This window comes from Eubalaena glacialis, chromosome 4, assembly GCF_028564815.1.
Source record: "Eubalaena glacialis isolate mEubGla1 chromosome 4, mEubGla1.1.hap2.+ XY, whole genome shotgun sequence".
NCBI classification, from domain to species: domain Eukaryota; kingdom Metazoa; phylum Chordata; class Mammalia; order Artiodactyla; family Balaenidae; genus Eubalaena; species Eubalaena glacialis.
The window spans coordinates 126505197-126523977 of record NC_083719.1 but is presented as its reverse complement, the minus strand read 5'-3'; the positions used below and the strand labels follow the sequence as shown (position 1 = coordinate 126523977).

General features: G+C 47.7%; 1 protein-coding gene and 1 long non-coding RNA gene across 14 annotated transcripts in view; one reads left to right on the top strand and one right to left on the bottom strand.

Annotated features, from left to right (window-relative positions):
- Positions 1–18781, bottom strand: part of AFAP1L1 (actin filament associated protein 1 like 1) — a 71891-nt gene that overhangs the window by 26221 nt on the left and 26889 nt on the right. For 4 of the 13 annotated variants that reach the window (XR_009700841.1, XM_061189816.1, XM_061189821.1 and 1 more), the window contains 11 exons: positions 18096–18193; positions 17334–17442; positions 13307–13405; positions 12418–12629; positions 10547–10726; positions 8513–8605; positions 5390–5660; positions 5157–5309; positions 3829–4040; positions 2048–2193; positions 1304–1376 (listed from right to left, as the gene is read on the bottom strand). Coding sequence is in view for 12 of the 13 variants with exons in the window: in XM_061189816.1 (XP_061045799.1) it covers positions 1304–1376; positions 2048–2193; positions 3829–4040; positions 5157–5309; positions 5390–5660; positions 8513–8605; positions 10547–10726; positions 12418–12629; positions 13307–13405; positions 17334–17442; positions 18096–18193 (1646 nt within the window). In the remaining variant the exon portion in view is untranslated. Of the gene's footprint in view, positions 1–1303; positions 1377–2047; positions 2194–3828; positions 4041–5156; positions 5310–5389; positions 5661–8512; positions 8606–10546; positions 10727–12417; positions 12630–12977; positions 12997–13080; positions 13169–13306; positions 13406–17158; positions 17313–17333; positions 17443–18095; positions 18194–18781 lie in introns of those variants that run through there. The other 9 variants (XM_061189818.1, XM_061189822.1, XM_061189817.1 and 6 more) reach the window with 9 other exon arrangements.
- The window catches only part of LOC133091028 (uncharacterized), a 57192-nt gene that overhangs the window by 28515 nt on the left and 9896 nt on the right, over positions 1–18781 (top strand). The gene's annotated exons all lie outside the window — the stretch shown is intronic.

Sequence of the window (18781 nt, the reverse complement as noted above, 5' to 3'; positions counted from 1 at the left end):
AAGACCGTGGGTGACCATATTTGATTTATCATAGATATTTTTGTCCTCACATCATTTGGACGTATCTTTCAAGTTTTCCAAATTGCTAATATAAAGTCTTAAGTTAAAAAAAAAAGTCATAGATGAGATCAGCCAATGGTAGAAGTGACATAACTTAATAGACTGGCTATACATTTTTGCATGAAGAGTCGTGAGAACACTCCAAATCTTGTCAAAGCTCAGGAAACCATGAGTGGAATATGATGATAATGTCATGTAATACTGCTCTTGATAACAACAGTACTATTTACTCCTCTGTATAAGACCTTCCAATGTCCAGGTACTGTGCTAAGTTTTTTCCATAAAGTATTTCATTTAGTTTTTGCAATAGTCCTATCAGGTAGCTTTTATCGTATTCATGTGGAGCCAGGAAGTGAGGACCAGAGAAATGAAACCCAAGGTAACTTGGACTCAGCCCTGAGTGCAAAGTTCTTGTCCTTAAGCACTAAGCTGTCTTGCTACTAAACTCTGCAGCTGAGAACAGTCTCAAGCTGCATCTACTGGTTCATATGAGTCTGAAGAAAGACCATGTAGACAGAAGGATGGCTGGAGAAGTTTCTAGTAGCAAAGGGAGTCCTAGAGGTGAGAGCTCAGAGTGTCATCCAGCACTGTCCAAGGCAGGGGTCCTGGCCCGCAAACACATCTGCTTTCCTTGGCAGCTTGATTCCCTCTCTCTCTCCTCTAGCTGTGAGGCCTGACCCACCAACCACTGTCTGATCAGAATGTCATCCTCTGGCTCTCCCGTGGCAGGAGAAGGCACGGGGCATGCTGTGGAGCAGTATGGGTCAAGTGATGGCTACAGAGACCTCACTGTAAATTAATAAGCTGGCATCTCCTTGGTTTAGTGAGCAAGACAGGGAGACTGTCCTGGGAGCTGAAGCCTAGGCTGTGGTTGCCACCAGGGAAAGGCCTCTGGGGGCAGCCACCCAGCTTTATCCCCCTGAGACACTACTGAATCAGTCAGTTCACAGAGCAGTAAACGGGTGGACAGTCCAACACCTTGCTCAGACTGGAGCAGTGCTTTATAGATGCACAGCCCTTTCTTCTTCCTGGTCAGGGGATCTTTCCACTGCACTGCTCAGTCTCCTGTTCCAGAGATTCTTTCCCCTGAGCCATGGTCTGTCATAAGAAGGTCCCCTCTCCCCCGCCTTCTAGCTGCTGGTTAAACGAAAATGATCTCTCTGAAGCAAAGGAAAAAAGGAGTAGTGAGGGAGAGCTAATAAGTGGCTTTTGCCATGTTCCCCGAAGTCCCAAGGGACCATACCTGCATCTTTTCATAAGGAACATCATCATAGACTCGGGGCTCAGGCCACTGATCCTGGCAGGATCTTGCATATCTAGAAAATACAAGGGATGATGACGATGATGGCGACAAAGATACTTATGCAGCTTACAGTGCTTTCCTGTCCATTCTCTCATTTGATTCTGGCAGCAGCTTTTAATGGAGGTCAGAAAGTTAGTGATAGCAACCATGCCAGGCAGCACTAGGACATTGATGTGTTAAGAGCTTTATAGGCAGGGACCCATGGGATTCTCATAACAACTCAGGAAGCAGGTGATTCATCACCTCCATTCTATAAGCGAGAAAACAGAGGATCCAGGCTGGCAAGCAACCAGCCCAAGCTGTTGGTCGTGATAGAGCCGTGACTTGAATATGGCACTTATAATGCCAAACTCTGCACACCAGCCCTGTGCCCACCCAGAGGCTCAAGGGTATGGGGACAAAGTTTCCATGGCATGAGAGCAGAGCGCAGGCCACTGTACAAAAAGGCTTCTCCTTTCTGGCTCATTCCGTCCACAGTGTCCCCTGACCCTGGGCTACCTCCTTTAACCAGCTCACTCCTGCCTGCTAGAAGAGGAAGGCACCCACTCTGACTTCCCAAGGAAGCAGCCTTTCTCAGCCCTTCCTCCTTCCCCTCCCATTCCCAAGGCTGGACTCCGCCTCTGAGAGGGAGCTGAGATAGGAAAGGTTGAGGGTGGCTGTGGGCCATGGGATGCCGGCCCTCACAGGAAGGAGTTGCGCCCTGCACTGACGATGCTGGTTAAGGTCTCCACGTCCACGTAGTCATAATGCAGTGCTTCGGGAGTGACTTTGGAGCCCATCTCCACCAGCAGCAGCCCGAGCCAGCGGCCCATGTCCTCGGAGCAGCTTGCCTGAGGGAGAGGAGGCACAAGCTGGGTTCACTTTGGCACCATCAGAGCCTCTGGCTACCTGCTCACTACAGCCAAACCCATATTCATATAGTATCTGTTATGTACCCAATACTTAGGGATCCAAGAGGAGCAAGACTAGAACACACATCCAGAAACCCAAGTGGCTCCCACCTTCCCTCTATTCAGGTCTTTGCTCTAAGGCTACCTCCTCAGAGAAGCCCTCCCTGACTACCTCTCTAAGACACATAACCTCACTCACTATCCTCAGAGCCTTCCTGACCATTTGGATATGAAAACAAAATTCAGGTGTTCTCTGAATTTTTTTTTAATATTTGCTTTTTATTAAATGAGGCTATTTATCACATAACCCAATCAAATTTTTTTCTTGTATTATAAATGCCAATTATATATAGTACTGTATACAGGAAAATCTCCAAGAAGTTGCTGGTCAACTAAACATATACTTATGTTCTTATTTAAAGAGCATTATTATAAAATCAAGTTAGCACACAAATACTGAACTTGAATTTAAAAAGCACACTTTTTGCCAGAAAGCTCTTTGTTTAATTGAAGAGAAATAAGAGACCCATCTCAAACTATCAAAAGTAAAAGTGACAGAGTCAATATTTCCTGAAATTTAAGAACTGACACAGGCAGTGGGTACTGGGCAAAGAAAACAAGACCAAGAGGCTGGGTCTTAGTTCTAGGAAAAGACTAGAGGCCACTGATCCTCTGTGGAGCTTTGGATAAGGCACATGCCTGCCCTGGTCTCAGTTTTCTTATCTGTAATGTGAGGGGGTAGTTGTTTAAGTTTTCCTCCCAGTTAATATTTTAAATTCTAAATAGCTGAAGGATTGACATGTAAAGCGAGAGTCAGCATATTCTGGGTGACCCCAGAGAGGAGGGCTGGTGCCGGTGGGTAGGTATGAAAAATGAATGGGTGAAATGAAATCGCATTGTCATTCAGCCATTTGTTCAACAGATCTTAATTGAGCCCTTAGTATGTGTTGGACATCATGGTGGGTTCTGGAAAAACAAAAGTATGCAGAACAAGTGTGGTCACTACCTTCACAGAGCTTAAGGTTGCAACTCAATATGGAGAAAATCTTTGTAAAAATTTAGTTGCTTGGTGGGAGGAGCAAGCTACTTTGAAGGGCAGTGGTTTATCTGAAGTGGACAGTCACTGGTGGGAAGTAAATTTTAGAGAGGATTCCAGAATCAGATTGGAGTTAGATCAGACTAGATGCCTTTCAGGTTTGGGATTATATTTCTAAGGCAGAATAAACAAACCTTGGGTCTAGGGTTGCCAGTTTAACGAATAAAAATGCAGAATTCTCTGTTAAATTCGAGTTTCAGATAAACAGTGAATCATTTTTTAGTATAGGTATGTCCCAAATATGGGATGTACTTCTATTAAAAAGAATTATTTGTTGTTTATCTGAAATTCAAATTTCAGTGGGTGTTCTATAGTTTAACCAGCAACTCTGTTGGTTACTTGGCAACAGTTGGCTTACTTTCCCTCTTCCTTAGTCCCTGTAATGTCAGTAGCGAGGTACTGTGGACAAAAGCCAAAGTCCAGGCCAGAGCTCCTCTCACCTCCTACCACCAAGGCCCACCTGCATTTTCTCCTCTCACCTCCAAGATGGCGACCTCCTGCCGGTTGCGCAGGATCCTGAAGGCAAATGGGTGTCTGGGCCCAAAGCTTGGGGCCACCTCACAACCGTGGAGGGCGATAGCATTCACGTGGGTCCGCAGGTCCGTGCGGTCCTTATGGAAATACAAGGTGTTGCACTTTAGGCGGCACCAGCGTTCCTTCCAGCCATGGTTCACCAGCACATTCAGATAACCTGGGAGGGGGAGACCAGTGGTGTGACCTCCTAACAGCCCTGGGGGATACAAGTCAGGGTGCGTGGGTCTACACCCCGGGAACAGAGCACTTGGATAACCCTTGTCCTCTAGCTGGAAAGAAGGCCTTCTGGGTCCCGGATCAGCTCACTCGTGGCCTGTGACCTCAGGCATCCTCTTCTGTCTCTGAGTTTCAGTTTGTTATCTATGAAATGAGGACTGATAATCATATTTGTACATACATGCACAGCCTTTAGACTATACCAAGCTTGATGAAAGGGGCAGAACTACCATACAGAATGAATAAAAGACACAACTCTTCCTCTTGCCTTTCCTCCTAAAATGTCAAAACTATTACTGAAGACAGAAAATAATGGGTGATGCTGACACCTGGTGGCAGCATGTGGGAACAAAAACATCTAGCCGAGATAAAGAATTATAAAACAAGTAAGGGACAGGCTGATGGCTGACGAGTTTAGAATTCCCTCAACGTTTTAGATTTTAACTTATTTTTTACCATAACATGTCCTGATCCACTTACAAAATATTTCTTTATAGCCATGTGCTTTTATAATATTCTTTCCAGGTTAGCAGAATGTTACTGTTTATCTAAAATACATGATTTTCTATTGGATTCTGGTACATGGAAAACTGCATTTAGATAGAAAATATGTTTTTTTCCTTCCAAACTCCTTTTAACTCACATTGAATGCATTTATAATGAAAAGTACTTAAAAATTTTTATCCAAGAAATATCCTTGTAAGACTGGGCCATAACTTAAACACCTGGCATATTATATACTGGGAAGTAAGATACTCTCCTCTTGTCATAGTAGAGGAAGCTGAGGCCCAGAGGTGGGCAGTGATTGGCACTAAGGTCACAGGGAGCAGAGAAATAGAGTCAGTTGGCTTTTCCTTCTGTTAGGCGTCAGGGCTTCATGGAGGAGAAGTGATGGAAGGGCATGGATTATTGATGGAGTGGGGGTTAGCCTTCCAGTAGGAGGATTCTGTCCTCTGCCTTGGGAGTGAGGTAGATTAGGCCTGGAGGGTCTCCTGGCTTGGCCCCAGGAGCCCTCATCGACAGGGTCTGAATTCACTCCCACATGCCCGGTACCCACCACAGCATGGAACCTCCTCCTCGGTAGAGGATGTCTGCAGGTCATCGGCCAGTGCCTTCTTCTTAGAGAAGCTGATGATACGGGTGATCTTGCGGCCCGCAGCCCTGCTCATTGAACCCTTCAGCTCTGACAGGCTGCTCTTCTTCCCTTTGCCTGTTGCCATGGAGATGGGTTAGGGGAGGGGAGGGAGCCCCAAGTCCCAGATCCACCCACCCCTAGCCCTTCCCCCCAACCTTTCAGCCTGCACACAGGGCTTGGCCTACAGCTCCAGGTATGGATAGGCCAGGTCACATCACCTAGGTCTCCAGAGTGGTCAGGACCTGCTCTGCACTGTGTGCTTGTGGCAAGGCCTCTTCCAGCTCTAGCATTTTCCAGCCTGAGCCCCCAGAGGCTCCTACCGTGTTCGCGGCCAAGGGTGGAACAGTTGTCGCCCAGGCCCATGCTGTCGGAATCCGAGGTCTGCTTCTCTTGGGACAGCCTCTGGGGAGGGACACAGACAGCCCCCTATCAGAGGGCACATTTAGAAAGTTCTCCTTTGTTGGTTCAGTCTCCCCCTGACCCCTGTACATGAGGATTAGCTAACAAATATTTGTCAGCAACTGTCATGTGCTTGATACTGTACTGGTACGAGGAAGACAGCGATGACTTAGGATGGTTGTGTCTTCCAGTTACTCACAGTCTATTTGGGGAGTGAGGAATTCAATATAACGGACTGAGATTAATGTCCTAGGAGTTTGGACTACATTTGGTAGATGGGGAGCTGAGAAGGTATTTAAGTGGGACACTAATGAAGTTGGTTTTGGAAGCTGCCCCCAGTGGCATCATGGGGGTGGATAAGAGGGGGGCAAGACTGGAAGCAAAAGAGGCACTTAGAGTGTCATCCTGGGCAAGCTGAGACTTGATAGGGGGATGAACCAAGCGACAGTGAGGATGGAGAAAAAGAGATGAGTTGGCATTTTCAAAGTAGTCATGACAGGACTTGGTGACCAGTAAATGTGAGTGGTGATGAGAGAGGAGTCCATTACAATTCTAGCTTGGATGAGAGGATGGTAAAGACGCACATACACACCATGGTAACAACTTCATTGTCAGCCAACATTAATTTTTACTCATTATGCCAACTCTGGACCAGTCATTCATTCATTCCTATTAGGGAGTGGTGCAGAGTAGTCAGATGGACCTTGGAAGAAATTAAGTCTCTACTTAGCTGTGGGAATGTGGGGAAATCCTTTCATCTCCCCAAGGCTTCTCGCTTGAATTACACCCGTTTCAGTGGGCTGCTGTGAGGTACCAGGGAACGGGCCCAAGTGAAACTGTGAGGCCAACAGACTGTATCATTTCTAACACCTGTGTGGTATGCGGCCATCTCACTTTAAGAAGCTAAATTATGCCAGCCAGACTCAGGACAAGACTAAAACCCATCCACTTAAAAAGGTGGACTTACAGAGCTCTGAGGCCCCTAAACCTTTCCTGCCAGGAATACCCCAGACCAGGCTCAGGGATGCTTTGCTGTAAGCATAGTACTAGAAAGCAGGGGGAGGTAAGAGAGGCCATGTACTCCCCCCAATTTCCAAAGGCTGGAAAAATGGCAGCTGTCAGAAATTGGTTAGAACTGTCAAGTATAAAGAATCACCCCTGTAAATTGTGAGACAGAAGTTATGGTTCTATTCTGTGATGGTGTACAGATGGTAAGTTTTTCATTAAGATAGAAAGCAAATACAAAGAAACACTGTGAGTACTTTGGAATTGACTTAATGATGATGACACCTCAATCACAGGAGTCCATGGAGAGACAGAGCCACCAATACCACGTCCTCACTCCCACTCTTCTCCAAAAATACCACGCTAAACATTTTAGCTACCCTCCCCCTGTACACTCAGCCACAGGAGAGCCCATCTCTACAGGCTTGCCTCTTCCTCCCCTCTACCCATCCTCTGAACTGCACCACAGCATGCAGCTGCAGGTGTGTGTACACACACACACTCTCTTTCACACTCACACACTCTTTCACACTCATACACACACACGCGTGCCCTCAACACTGCTTTCCTTCAGCCTCCACTAATGGCAAAGGCCGAGTGAGCCCTCCACCCTTCCTCTCCTAATGACTCTGCTGACCCCACCTTTGCCTCTGCTGCTCCCTTCCCTTGCAGCCCCTGTCCCTTGGTCCACCTCTGCCCCAGTGGGGCAGAGTCTTGCCCATTCTTTAAGGCTCAACATAGGTGCCCAACCTCCCTAACCCCCCTTGCCCCTCCAGCCAGCATGAGCCCTTGTCCCCTCACTACGGCTTTCCAGGACACTCGAATAGAGTTGACACGTTCCCCTTCTCTCCGAACCCATCCACACTGGCCTCTTTCCGTCCATGCTTCTTCCTGCTCCAGGGCCTGTTCTCCCTGCTTGGAATGCTTTTTCCCTCCCCCTCCTCACTAATTTTTCACCCTTCTCTGAATTGTGCTCCCTCAGGAAAGCCTTTCTTGACCCTGAGACAAGAGCAGCCCCTGTCATGTGCTCCCAGGGTACCTGGTACTTTTCCTTCCCGGCGCTTACACAGCTTGGCATTTCTAAGTCTATGTGATTGGATTCATGTCTGAACCCCTTGCTGGGAGGGCAGGGGTTGTGTCTGTTACTGTTAGGACTGCACCCAGTGCCTAGCACAGTACCCAATGCACGGCAGATGCTAACTACTCATCCAGTGGAGCTCAGGAAGATCCCCTTGAGAGGCAGGCTGGCGGGGTGTAAATCAGTTAGCTCTGTTCCTTATTAACTATATGTGACTTTGGGCAAACTTCTCTGTGCCTTGGCTTCCTCTTCTGAAAATGTAGTTTATCAGAGTTGCTGTAGAAATTAAATTAGGTAATGCATGTAAAGCATTTAGGACAGTCCTGGCCACACAGTCATATTTTCTATAATGCTAGCCTTTATTATGTCATGTGAGACCCATGTATGGGAGTCTTAACTCTCCCCTTAGGATTTGGGGTGGAGTCCCTTGATCACCCACAGCACCTGGTGAAGCATAGGCATTAGCATGTGTTTGCCATTGGCCTGACAGACTATGAAACGACCGTTTCACTTATGTGCCAGTGGGGCACACTCCTTCTCTGACTAATTCCAATTTAGTTTGCATGGCTCAGTTCCAACGTGACCTCTTCCTGTCCTGGCAGGGTAGTCACTCCCTCCTCAGGCTTGTACTGCACCTTGGACACGGGCATTCATTCATTCATGAATTCAGTAGACATTTATTGAGCGCCTACTGTCAATGCCTGGCTTTACCACCAGCCTGCGAGTCCCCTGGGGCAGAGCCCGTGCGGAATCCCCACTGCCTGGCCCAGAGGGAACCTTGAGAAGACAGAGGTACCTTGTCCAGGTCCACCTTGCACAGGAGGACTGGGGATCTGGGCACATCTGCCCCCTCAGCACCCCCAACGGACTTGCTGACCTCTCGGATGACCTGTGGAGAGGACACACATCTGTGAGCAGGTGGGCAGGGACGCTGTGGAGGCAAAAGCAAGAATGGGGTCTGTGTGGTCAGGGCCATCAGGCAGAGCAGCTGGAATCACTGGGTGGAAGAGATGGGTTGATGTGGCCTCCTGCCCCATTTGTGGGGCACGTCAGGATCTGAACAGGCTTTCTCCTGTGTCTGTCCCTTGAATTGGGCCCAGAGGCTTGGCTTCTAGACCTGGTGCCATTACTAATTAGTTGCGTGGCCTTGGGAAAGCCATTTCCCCGCTCTGGGCCTTAGTTTCCCCATCTGTAACATGGGGATATTAGTGGTCCTCTGCTTATTACATCCTTGGGTGTGTGAGGACCAGTGAGATGATGGGTGTGAAGGGCCATGTGAACCAGCATGCCCTGCACAGGCATGAGGACTCGCTTCTGTGACATGTTGGAACTTTACAACTACCTGCAGGGCAGCCAGGGTTATTCTCTCCATTTCAAAGATGTGGAAACTGAGACTCCAAGGCATTCACCTGAGGCCATGCAGCACAAGCATCCAGACCATGAAACAATAACGGACCACTTGCTGCTCATCTGTCAGGTGGCTTTGCGTGGATTATCCCATTGTAGCCCCACAGCAGCCTTGTGGGGCAGGGGCACCTTGTTCCCCAAATTACAGATTAGGATGATGAGGCTCTGAGAGGCGAAGCCATGGCTGCCTGCCCTATCCTCTGGGCTAACTGGCGTGCCAAGGCAGGCCTCTTAACTCTAGGTCTAGGGCTTCTTCTTCTGACCCAACCACCCCTTGAGGACAGAGCACTCTCCCCCACACCCACCCCAGCATGCAGGTTCTCTCTCTTCCTTCCCCTCCTGAGACAAAGGCAGTAATGAGAAACAGTAAACATCCCAGTGGGAGAGCTGGTTATCACAGGAAGGAAGGGAGGATGGGGAGGGAGGGAAGGAGGGGTTTGGTTTCTTTGTTCCAGCAGGAAGATCAGAGGAGGGGAGAGCTGCTGTAAGGGCCTGGGGGTGAGGGCTTCATCATCACTGCAGAGTAGTCACTGACAGTTACTCAGGACTTACTGCCTGGCGGCCCTATATCAGGTACTCTCTAGAATCCTTACAAGAACCATTTTATAGAGGAAGAAACTGAGGCACAGGGAAGCAAAGTCCTTTGCAGAAGATCACACAGCCAGTAAATGCCACTTAGGTCTGGGACTTGAACTCAAGTCTGTGTGGCACCCAAGTCCTCCCTTGTCATCAGTATGCCACCCTGCCTGTCGCCTTTGGAGTAGGTTTCCTTATTTGCTTCTAATCCTTGCCCGAACCACTTGGTGGTTGACCTTGGGTGAGTCACAGAAGCTCTCTGTGCCTCAGTTTCCTCATCTGTAAAATGGGAACAATATTAGTCCCCCTGTGAATAGTAAATGAAGTCATGTGTATAAAGCTCTTAGCACAATGCATGGTACAAAGTAAGTGCTCAGTACATGGTAACTCTAATTGTTGTGTAGCTGCAACATGCAGAGGCTGGGTCATAGGTGGATGTGATAAGTATGCACGTTTCACCTAAGGTAAGAAAGAATTTCTCCTTTATTAAAAGAAGAAAAAGGATTAGCTTGTCTAATGATAAAATCAACTTCCTTTGTAGGTATTAAGCTCCCCATTCCTGGAGATGTACATTGCAGGTAGGATAAACCCACAGTAGGCGTGTTAGAAAGGGGATTCAAATAACCAGAAGGAACACAGGTCTCCAGCCTGAGGTCTGTCTCCTGGAGATGTCCGAAGCCCATTTCCACATAAAGCCCTAGCTTTATGTGAAGGGCACTGACCCCCTCTCCCCTGAGCAAGGCCTGTTCTTCCAGTGACAGGGGCCCACTCCACTGAGGGCTGGGTCTGGCGAAGAGAGGAAGGAAGGAGGGAGGGGGGGGTGGGCGAAGGCACAGCCCCCCTGTACCTTCAGCCACTCCTCGGCCTGCTCCCGGCTCTGCAGTGCCAGCACCAGGACTTCGGTGGCCCCCTGGGAGAAGCGCAGCTCGTGCCTCTTGTGCCGGCTGTCCTTGGGCACGTAGATGACGTTGCAGACATCCAGCGCTAGCCTCAGATGTGGCTGCCGGTCCTTGGAGCTTTTGTAACACTGGACAGGAATAGAAGGGGTTAGGGCCTCCTGGAGTGGAGAGTAGAGGGAGGAGACAGGGAAACTCAACCTACCCCACAGAGACCTCCCCACCCAGTCCAGCTGTGGGCACTGCGTGAAGACAGGGGCTGTTCACTACAGAGGGGAGAAGCCTGGGAGGGGCATCTTTGGGCAATCTCCAGATCTCAAGGGCCACTGAGCGGTCCCAAGGGTCACAACTACCTATTTAGGAAGAGGCAGATTTTAGCACAATACTAGGAAGACCGTTTTAGTCTAAAGAACCAGAGAAGAAACAGGCTGTCTTGGGAGGAAGCCAGCTCCCTGCTATTAATGGGCTACATGGCAGAAACGTGGGGGAGAGAATTCTAGCAGAGATGGAGGGTTGGGCTTGGGAAGTCAATAGTTTATCAATAATGATTCTCACTTTCCAATTCTTATTATGAGGCTAACATTACCTTGATACCAGCACCTGACAATGACATTACAAAAAAGGAAATCATAGGCTAATCTCTCTCATAACATAGTTGTAAATACTAAAACAAAATATTAGCATATAGAATCCAGACACACATAAAAACGTATTGCATAGAGACCAAGTGGGGTTTATTCTAGGAGTGCAAGAGTGGCTTATCATTCAAAAACTAACTGTATAATTCATCATATTAACAGAAAAAAGGAGAAAAACCATATATCCTAATAGAAGCAGAAAAAATGTTTGATAAAATCCTGCACCCATTTGTAACATAAACTCTTAGCAGACTCTTAGAGGAGAACTTGCTTAATGTGATAATAAGGAACACCTACAAAAAACCCATGGCAAACATCAGCTTTGATGGTGAATTATTGAACTTTCCTTCGAGATCTGGATTGAGACAATAATGCCTGCTCTCACCACTTCTATTTACATTGTACTGGAGGTCCTAGGCAGTACACTAAGTCAAGAAAAACATAGAAGGCATAAGGTGTGGAAAGAAGTAAGTCATGATTCTTGGCCTGGTTCTGGCCTGGGATGAGCTTTTCACTGCTGCAGGGTGAGAAAATGTCATGTTTCAAATGTATGTATGTTCGGTAAGACTTGTCAATAGGTAAACAGCTCTCATTTTTTTTTTTTCCTGAAATTAAGTCCATCCTTATACTTTGGAATTAAAGGTACATTTCTTTTATGAAATGCTAGTGATGAGAGATGGTGAATTAAAAAAAAAGTTTAAAAAAGCGAGTTATATAATAACAAGTATTACATGGGCTCAGTTTTAGAAAAGACAGATGTATGGAAATGAGGGTGGAAGTTTATACATCAAAATCTAACTGTGGTTAGCTCTTGGTCAACGGGGTTAGGTGGGTTTTTTAAAAAAAATCATTTTTCATTTTATTTTCTTCTGGCTTTATAAATAAATACATTTACTTGCATAATGAAAAATGATAAACATTGTTTTAAAGTGACAAAAAATTCATGTCTGGCAAAACAAAACTTGATAAGTCTTTATCAGGTCTTCAGGTTTTGTTTTGTTTTTTAATTCTTCTCGGGTGGGAGAGCCCTGATCTCAGAAGCACCAGGCTTTGAGCCTCTGTGCACAAAGCAAACCTAGAGGAACCGAGGCAGACATGCCTGAACGCACACAGATACACAGACACACGCGCAGGCACATGCAAGTCCACGTGAGGCCGAGAGGCACTCGTCTGTGGCCACTCACCAGGAGCTGGTCCTCCTTGATGACGGTCAGCTGCTTGGCCCACTGCCCGAAGCGCTTTTTCCGCAGCAGGAAGGCACATATCCTGCAGTCCCTCACCAGGTGCATGGAGGCCTCGTCTGAAGGCCACTGGTGTGTGGGCTGCGGCCCTTTCCCTTCCTCCTCCTCCTCATCATAGGACTCGTAGGAGCTGCTCATGGCGTCAGAGTCATTGTCTGCAGGAGCCACGGGAAAGGACCCGTCCCTGTGCCGTCACCGGGTGGGGGGGCACCTTCTTACCCCTCTGCAGGCATCCCTGCTCTGGGGCCCCGGGGCTGTGAAGGGGTAGGTGTGAGGTGTGATGTTGGTAATGACTAAGCCCCCGCATGGGCACTGTGTCTTACAGATTTACTACTTGCTTTGTGATCTCAGTGACTTCACCTCTCAGAGCTTCAGTTTCCTCATCAATAATAATGAATAATACCTACCTCACTGGGCTATTGTGAACAGCAACAAATACAGAGTGTTTAGCCGAGTGTCTGGCACTCAGTGAGGGCTCAGTAAACATCAGCTTTTGTCTTTACCCATCATCTTTGCATCCATTGTCTCAGGTCATTTTCATGGCACCCAGCAAGTCCCCATTTTATACAGAGGAATCTGGAGGCTCAGAGAGAATAAATCACTCACCTAAGGTCAGTTACCAAGAGTCAGGGCAAGGGCTTGGTCTGGGGCTCCTGACTCCCATGCCAGCAGTCTTCCCACTGAATCCCAGGGTCTCTGAGAACGAGGGCTTTGAGGCCTCCGTGGCGACCCCAGGGAGGTGACGGGGTGGTAGGCACGGGCATGCCAAGGTCAGGTCAAGGCCTGCTCTTCGTGAGGACGGAATTGGACTGAACATCCACCTGGTACTTACAAGAGTTCTTCAGCTCCCCATTCATCCTGGTCGCGGGGTAGCTGCTGTCTGCATCCTCGTAGTAGCTGTCCACAATCGAGTGGGCTGGGCTGCAGTCGTCTGTGGGGTTGGCAGAAAGGGCAGAAAGAGCAGTACTTGGAGAAATGCAGACAGACGCCAGGCACCAGGGCTGGGGAAGATCGTGGACACCATGCCCTCCTCAGGGAAGAGGGAGTAGAGCTTCTTGTCGTCACTCCCCGGCCAGGGTGTGGGGCCTCGTCTCTGCATCTCATCTACTCTAGCTCCACACCTGCCCCCTGTGCTCCTGTCACCAGGAACTACCTTGCTGGGCTCTGTCACACTTCCAGGCTTATGTTCATGCTATTCTCTGTGCCCTCTTAGCAACTGCTAGAGCATTCCTCACCCTCTAAAACCCAGCTCGAAGAGCTTTCCTTTGACCTTCCCAGGCAGAGAGTGGTCAGCCCCTCTCCTCTGACCCCAGAGCATTGGTGTGTGTGGGTGTGTGTCTCAGTCACAGTTCTGGCCCCTGCACTGCAGGGAGTGGTGTCCCAGCACCTGGGCCCAGACCCCCTTTCTATTCTGCCTTTGTCTCATCTTCTTCCACTTCAGCCCCTCTGCTCACTTCTTAATACATCCACCCCCTCCTCTCCTTCTAAATTTCTGTGACTACAAAGGAGGAACTGGACTAGAGGAGATAATAATAACACATAAAATAGTGAATATATACAATAACACATACAACAGCTGCTGATGCTGAACTTTCACTTTCCCATTCATGGGAATCAGTACAGTATAGGAGTGGGGTTATCCCAAATTGTATTCTGTATCACAATAACCAGGGGTCTTTTTATTTATTTATTTTTCTTTTCCATTATAGTTTATTACAAGATATTGATTATAGTTCCCTATGCTATACAGTAGGGCCTTGCTGGTTGTCTATTTTGTATATAGTAGCTTGTATCTGTTAATCCCAAACTCCTAATTTATCCCCCACCACCTTTCCCCTTTGGTAACCATAGGTTTGTTTTCTATGTCTATGAGTCTGTATCTGTTTTGTAAATAAGTTCATTTGTATCATATTTTAGATTCCACATATAAGTGAAATCATATGGTATTTGTCTTTCTCTGTCTGACTTCACTTAGTATGATAATCTCTAGGTCCATCCACGTTGCTGCAAATGGCATTATTTCATTCTTTTTATGGCTAATATTCCATTGTGTGTATATATACAGATCTATCTCTTTATCTCTCTATCTCTCTATCTCACATCTTCATTATCCATTCATCTGTTGATGGACGTTTAGGTTGCTTCCATGTCTTGGCTATTGTAAATAGTGCTGCTATGAACATTGGGGGTACATGTATCTTTTTGAATCAGAGTTTTCTCCAGATATATGCCCAGGAGTGGGATTGCTAGATCACATGGTAACTCTATTTTTAGTTTTTTGAGGAACCTCCATATTTTTTCCATAGTGGCTGCACCAATTTACATTCACTGGGGGTCTTTTTAAAATGCAGATCCCTGGACTGTATCCCCAGAGATTCAGATTCACTGATGTGGGCTGAGCTGAGGAATCTGCACTAAGGAAAAAAACTATTTAATAGCATAGTTCTAAACATATGTAAAAAGAGAAAATATATGGAACTCCAAGGAATCAGACTTTTTTAAAACAAGATTATTTTCATACAGATGGTCTCTGGAGCATACTTTGAAGCTTAGTGGATTAAGGGCATGTGCTTTGGGGTTAATCAGATTTGAGTTCAAATCTATCTCCATCATTTACTGAGTGACCTTGGAAAGAAAACAGTTTCTCTGCGTTTCAGATTCTTTACCTATAAATCGACATGAACAGTTCCCACCTTGGATTAGTGATATGATGCATATGAACTCTAAGCACAATGCCTGGCACACAGAACATCCTAGGCAAATACTAGATATCATTATATTTATCATCTCTTTGGATTCCCACAATGCAGGGAGGTGGGTATCAGACCCACTTCACAGATGAAGAAACTGAGGCCACACATTTTGCTAGTGATAGAGCCTGGATCAGAACTGAGGTTGCCAGCTCGGGGGACAGGTGCACATCCTCTCCTCCAGGAAGCCTTCCTTCCTTCAGACCAACTTGCTCTCACACCACCTGTTCCTCAGACCACTGCTCTGGGCTCTCAGCCCGTGCTGTCCATCTGTTTCTTGAGGACGGCAGCACTCAAATTTCCAGTGACTGGGACACCCAATTGTATCTCCCAAGTGAGGCTCAGAGCCTGCTTTTCCCAGGAGGCATTCTGAGGTCTCAGATGCTGGTGACATCCCTGTGAGGTGGCCTGGGGGTGCTCAGGCCAGAGGAGGGGGTAGGGAAGGAGGAGGTGCGAGGGGGAAGAGGGAGGGAGCACCAGGGTCATAGCACTTGGACACCTGGTAGGCTGGACCCTGTGCGAGAGGAAGGATATTTCCTGTCGGGCTTGGTGCCCTCTCCCTGGATAAGGTCCCTGGCCTTTCCTGAGGCACTCCCTTCCCTCCTGCCCCAGGATCCCTGCTGCTCCAGGAGGCAGCTTCTTTGCCCCATCTGAGCTCTCTGGGGAGGGGGAGGAGCCTCACCCAGCTGAGGGGCTGGTCCTGGGATTCAGGGCCCAGCAGCACTTCATCCCCTCCTTCTTCCCCGTCCTCAAGTGGATAAAATAAAGTCACCTGCTTCACATAAACAGCTGCTGGCAGTGACATAGACCCCAAGACTATGAAGGCTGAAGGAGGGGCATTGATCACCTGGTCCAACCCCACCATTTCAGTAGTTTTGTTTGACCTAGTTTATTAATCATAAAAATAATATACCATAATAGCCCAAAGGTGGAAACACCCAAATGTCCATCAACTGACAGATGATAAACAAAATGTGGTATATCCATACTATGGAATATTATTTGTCCATAAAAAGGAAGTACTGATACATTCAATGACATGGATGAACCTTGAAAACACTATGCTAAATAAGATAATCCAGACATAAAAGGCCACATATTGTGTGATTCCATTTAAATGAGATATTCAGATTAGGCAAATCCATAGAGACAGAAAACAGATCGGTTGAGAGAGGAACAGAAAGTGACTGCTTATTGGGTATGGGGTTTCCTTCTGGAGTGATGAAAATGTTTGGGAACTAGATAGTGGTGATGGCTGCACAACACTGTGAATGCACTAAACGCCACTGACTGGACACTTTAAAATGGTTGGAGTGGTCGATTTTATGTTATATGTATTTACTACAACATGGTGAAAAGCACAATCAGTACAGAAGAGTATGAATGGGAAAATATGTTCCCTTTCACCCAGATTTCTATTCATTTCCTATAGGAAAATACTGTTAAGAGTTTCTTGCATATCCTAGAAAAATTGTTAAATGCATGTGCGTGTGAGTACCCTATTTAAGAACAAATGTGATCTTGTTATATGCAGTATTCTCTTTGATTTTTTTCCAATATATATCTTGGGATTCATTTCTGATCAGCACAGACAGACCTATCTTATGTATTTTTTGGTGGTTGGAGAATATTCCACTGTGCTGCTGAATGATAGGATAACAACACACAAACATCTTATACAGGTTCAACTACACATGCTGCGTCATCCAAAAACCATAATAGAGTTTCTTGTATGTAATGTTAAGTCCCTATACTCAAGCCAGTAGCACTCATCTGTGAACTTCGTCCTAGTGCATTTATATGTGTGTATCTAGCCCCTCTTTCTTATTTTATAAGGGTAGGGGAACAAAGGCCCAGAGAGGGGAAGGGGGTTGTCCAAGGTCACATAGAACTGGGACTAGAACCCAAGCCCCTAACCCCCAGGCCATGCCTACCGGCCCACCCAGGCTGTCACTGGAGAAGCCAGGTGCTCTGGTAGCTCCTCCTCAGTAGGTGTGGCATGGCTGAATGGTGCCAGGCTTGGAGCTCCGGCCCCAGCAGGACACACAGGAGCTTCAGGAGATGAGCCTTCTCCTCCGCACGCCCCAGCCCTCAGGGACAAGAACTTACTGTGGGAGCTGATATACTCGGGGGACTTGCCAGGCCCCAGGGGAAGGGCCTCCTCATAGTAGTCCTCAGGTGGAGGCCTTTTGGGGAGCGGTGGAGGCAAGTCGGCTGCCTGAAGGAGGACAAAGGAGGTGTGTGAAACCCAGAAGGCCAGGAGAGCAGAGGGGAGCAGGCAGAGGGACAGGGAGGAGGCTGGGGCACAGGGAGCTCCTAGAAGGCAGGATGCAGTCTCTGAATATGAAAGGACGTAATGAGTGGTCAGCAATTGGTACCATTTATGGTGATGATGATAGTGAATTATGCAGTTGACAGACAATGTTTGATGTGATTTGGGCCCCTTGTCCTAATTCCATGGCACCAAAGTGTAGGAACCCTAGATATGATCCAGACCTTCATTTTTGTAGCTGGAAAACTCAGGCTCAGAGACAGGAAGTGATATGCCACACAGCAGAAGGGAGGAGGGCAAAGGCCACCCATCTTGTGACCCAGAGCTTTCCCCATCACTCTTCCTGTGGTACTGAAATCGGAGGTTGGGGTGGGAACGTCCTTTGGGCCTGAAGGGACAGGTCAGTTTACCGCATTATCCCTGCTTGGCACGGGCACAGTGAGTATGTCATGAGTCATTGAAATGTTCTCACAGTGCTTTTTCTGCCCTTGACCACCACACTGAAGAGAGAGACCCCCAGGAGGGTCCCCAGCATTAGCAGGGAGAGCTTCCCTTACCTCCTCCAGAGGAACAGAGGGCCTGAGAGTGTAAGAACTCACGTGTCTCAGAGATGGGCTCTTGGCTGGCTCAGGGGTGGCTTCTTTGCAGGACTCCCCGTCGTCCTCTGTCATGTCTCGAAGGTCGCTCAGGTCACAGTCTATGAAGGGTCAGGCCATTGGGACAGAGAAAGTGGAGGATGAGCATGGCAGAGTGAGAAGAGGGCTAGATTTGTGGTCAGGAAGCTCCACCACCTCCTCCATTAGTGACCCTGGTCAAGCGACTTCATCCCTCTTATCTGTAAAGTGGTCACAATGATCCCTGCCTTGTCTAGCTCCCAGTGTTATCGAGAGGATCAAATGGGATAATACTATTTGGTACAGTGCTTTGGAAATTTTCAAGGGTTATGTAATGAAGGCGCAGTGTTTTCCCAAAGTCTGTCAGTCCGTAAATCCTCTCATCTGACCCATAGCTTTCTCCCTGTGTTGAACAGTGCTGTCTTCCCCCAGGATAGTTCAGGGATCACACACACCCTGCACGAAGCGCTGCTCAGCTGCTCCCACACCCTTGGCGCCTCTGCTAGTCCTCACAGCTCCATTTTCTGCTGAGCTGTGGGACCACTCAACCCACAGACCAGGTAGCTACTAAGATGGATGTTAGCAGCAGACGAGACGACGCCCTATGTGCCAGCCTTCTTTGGACTGCGCATTCATCCCTACCTTTCCTCAAATCTCAGGGATGATTTCCC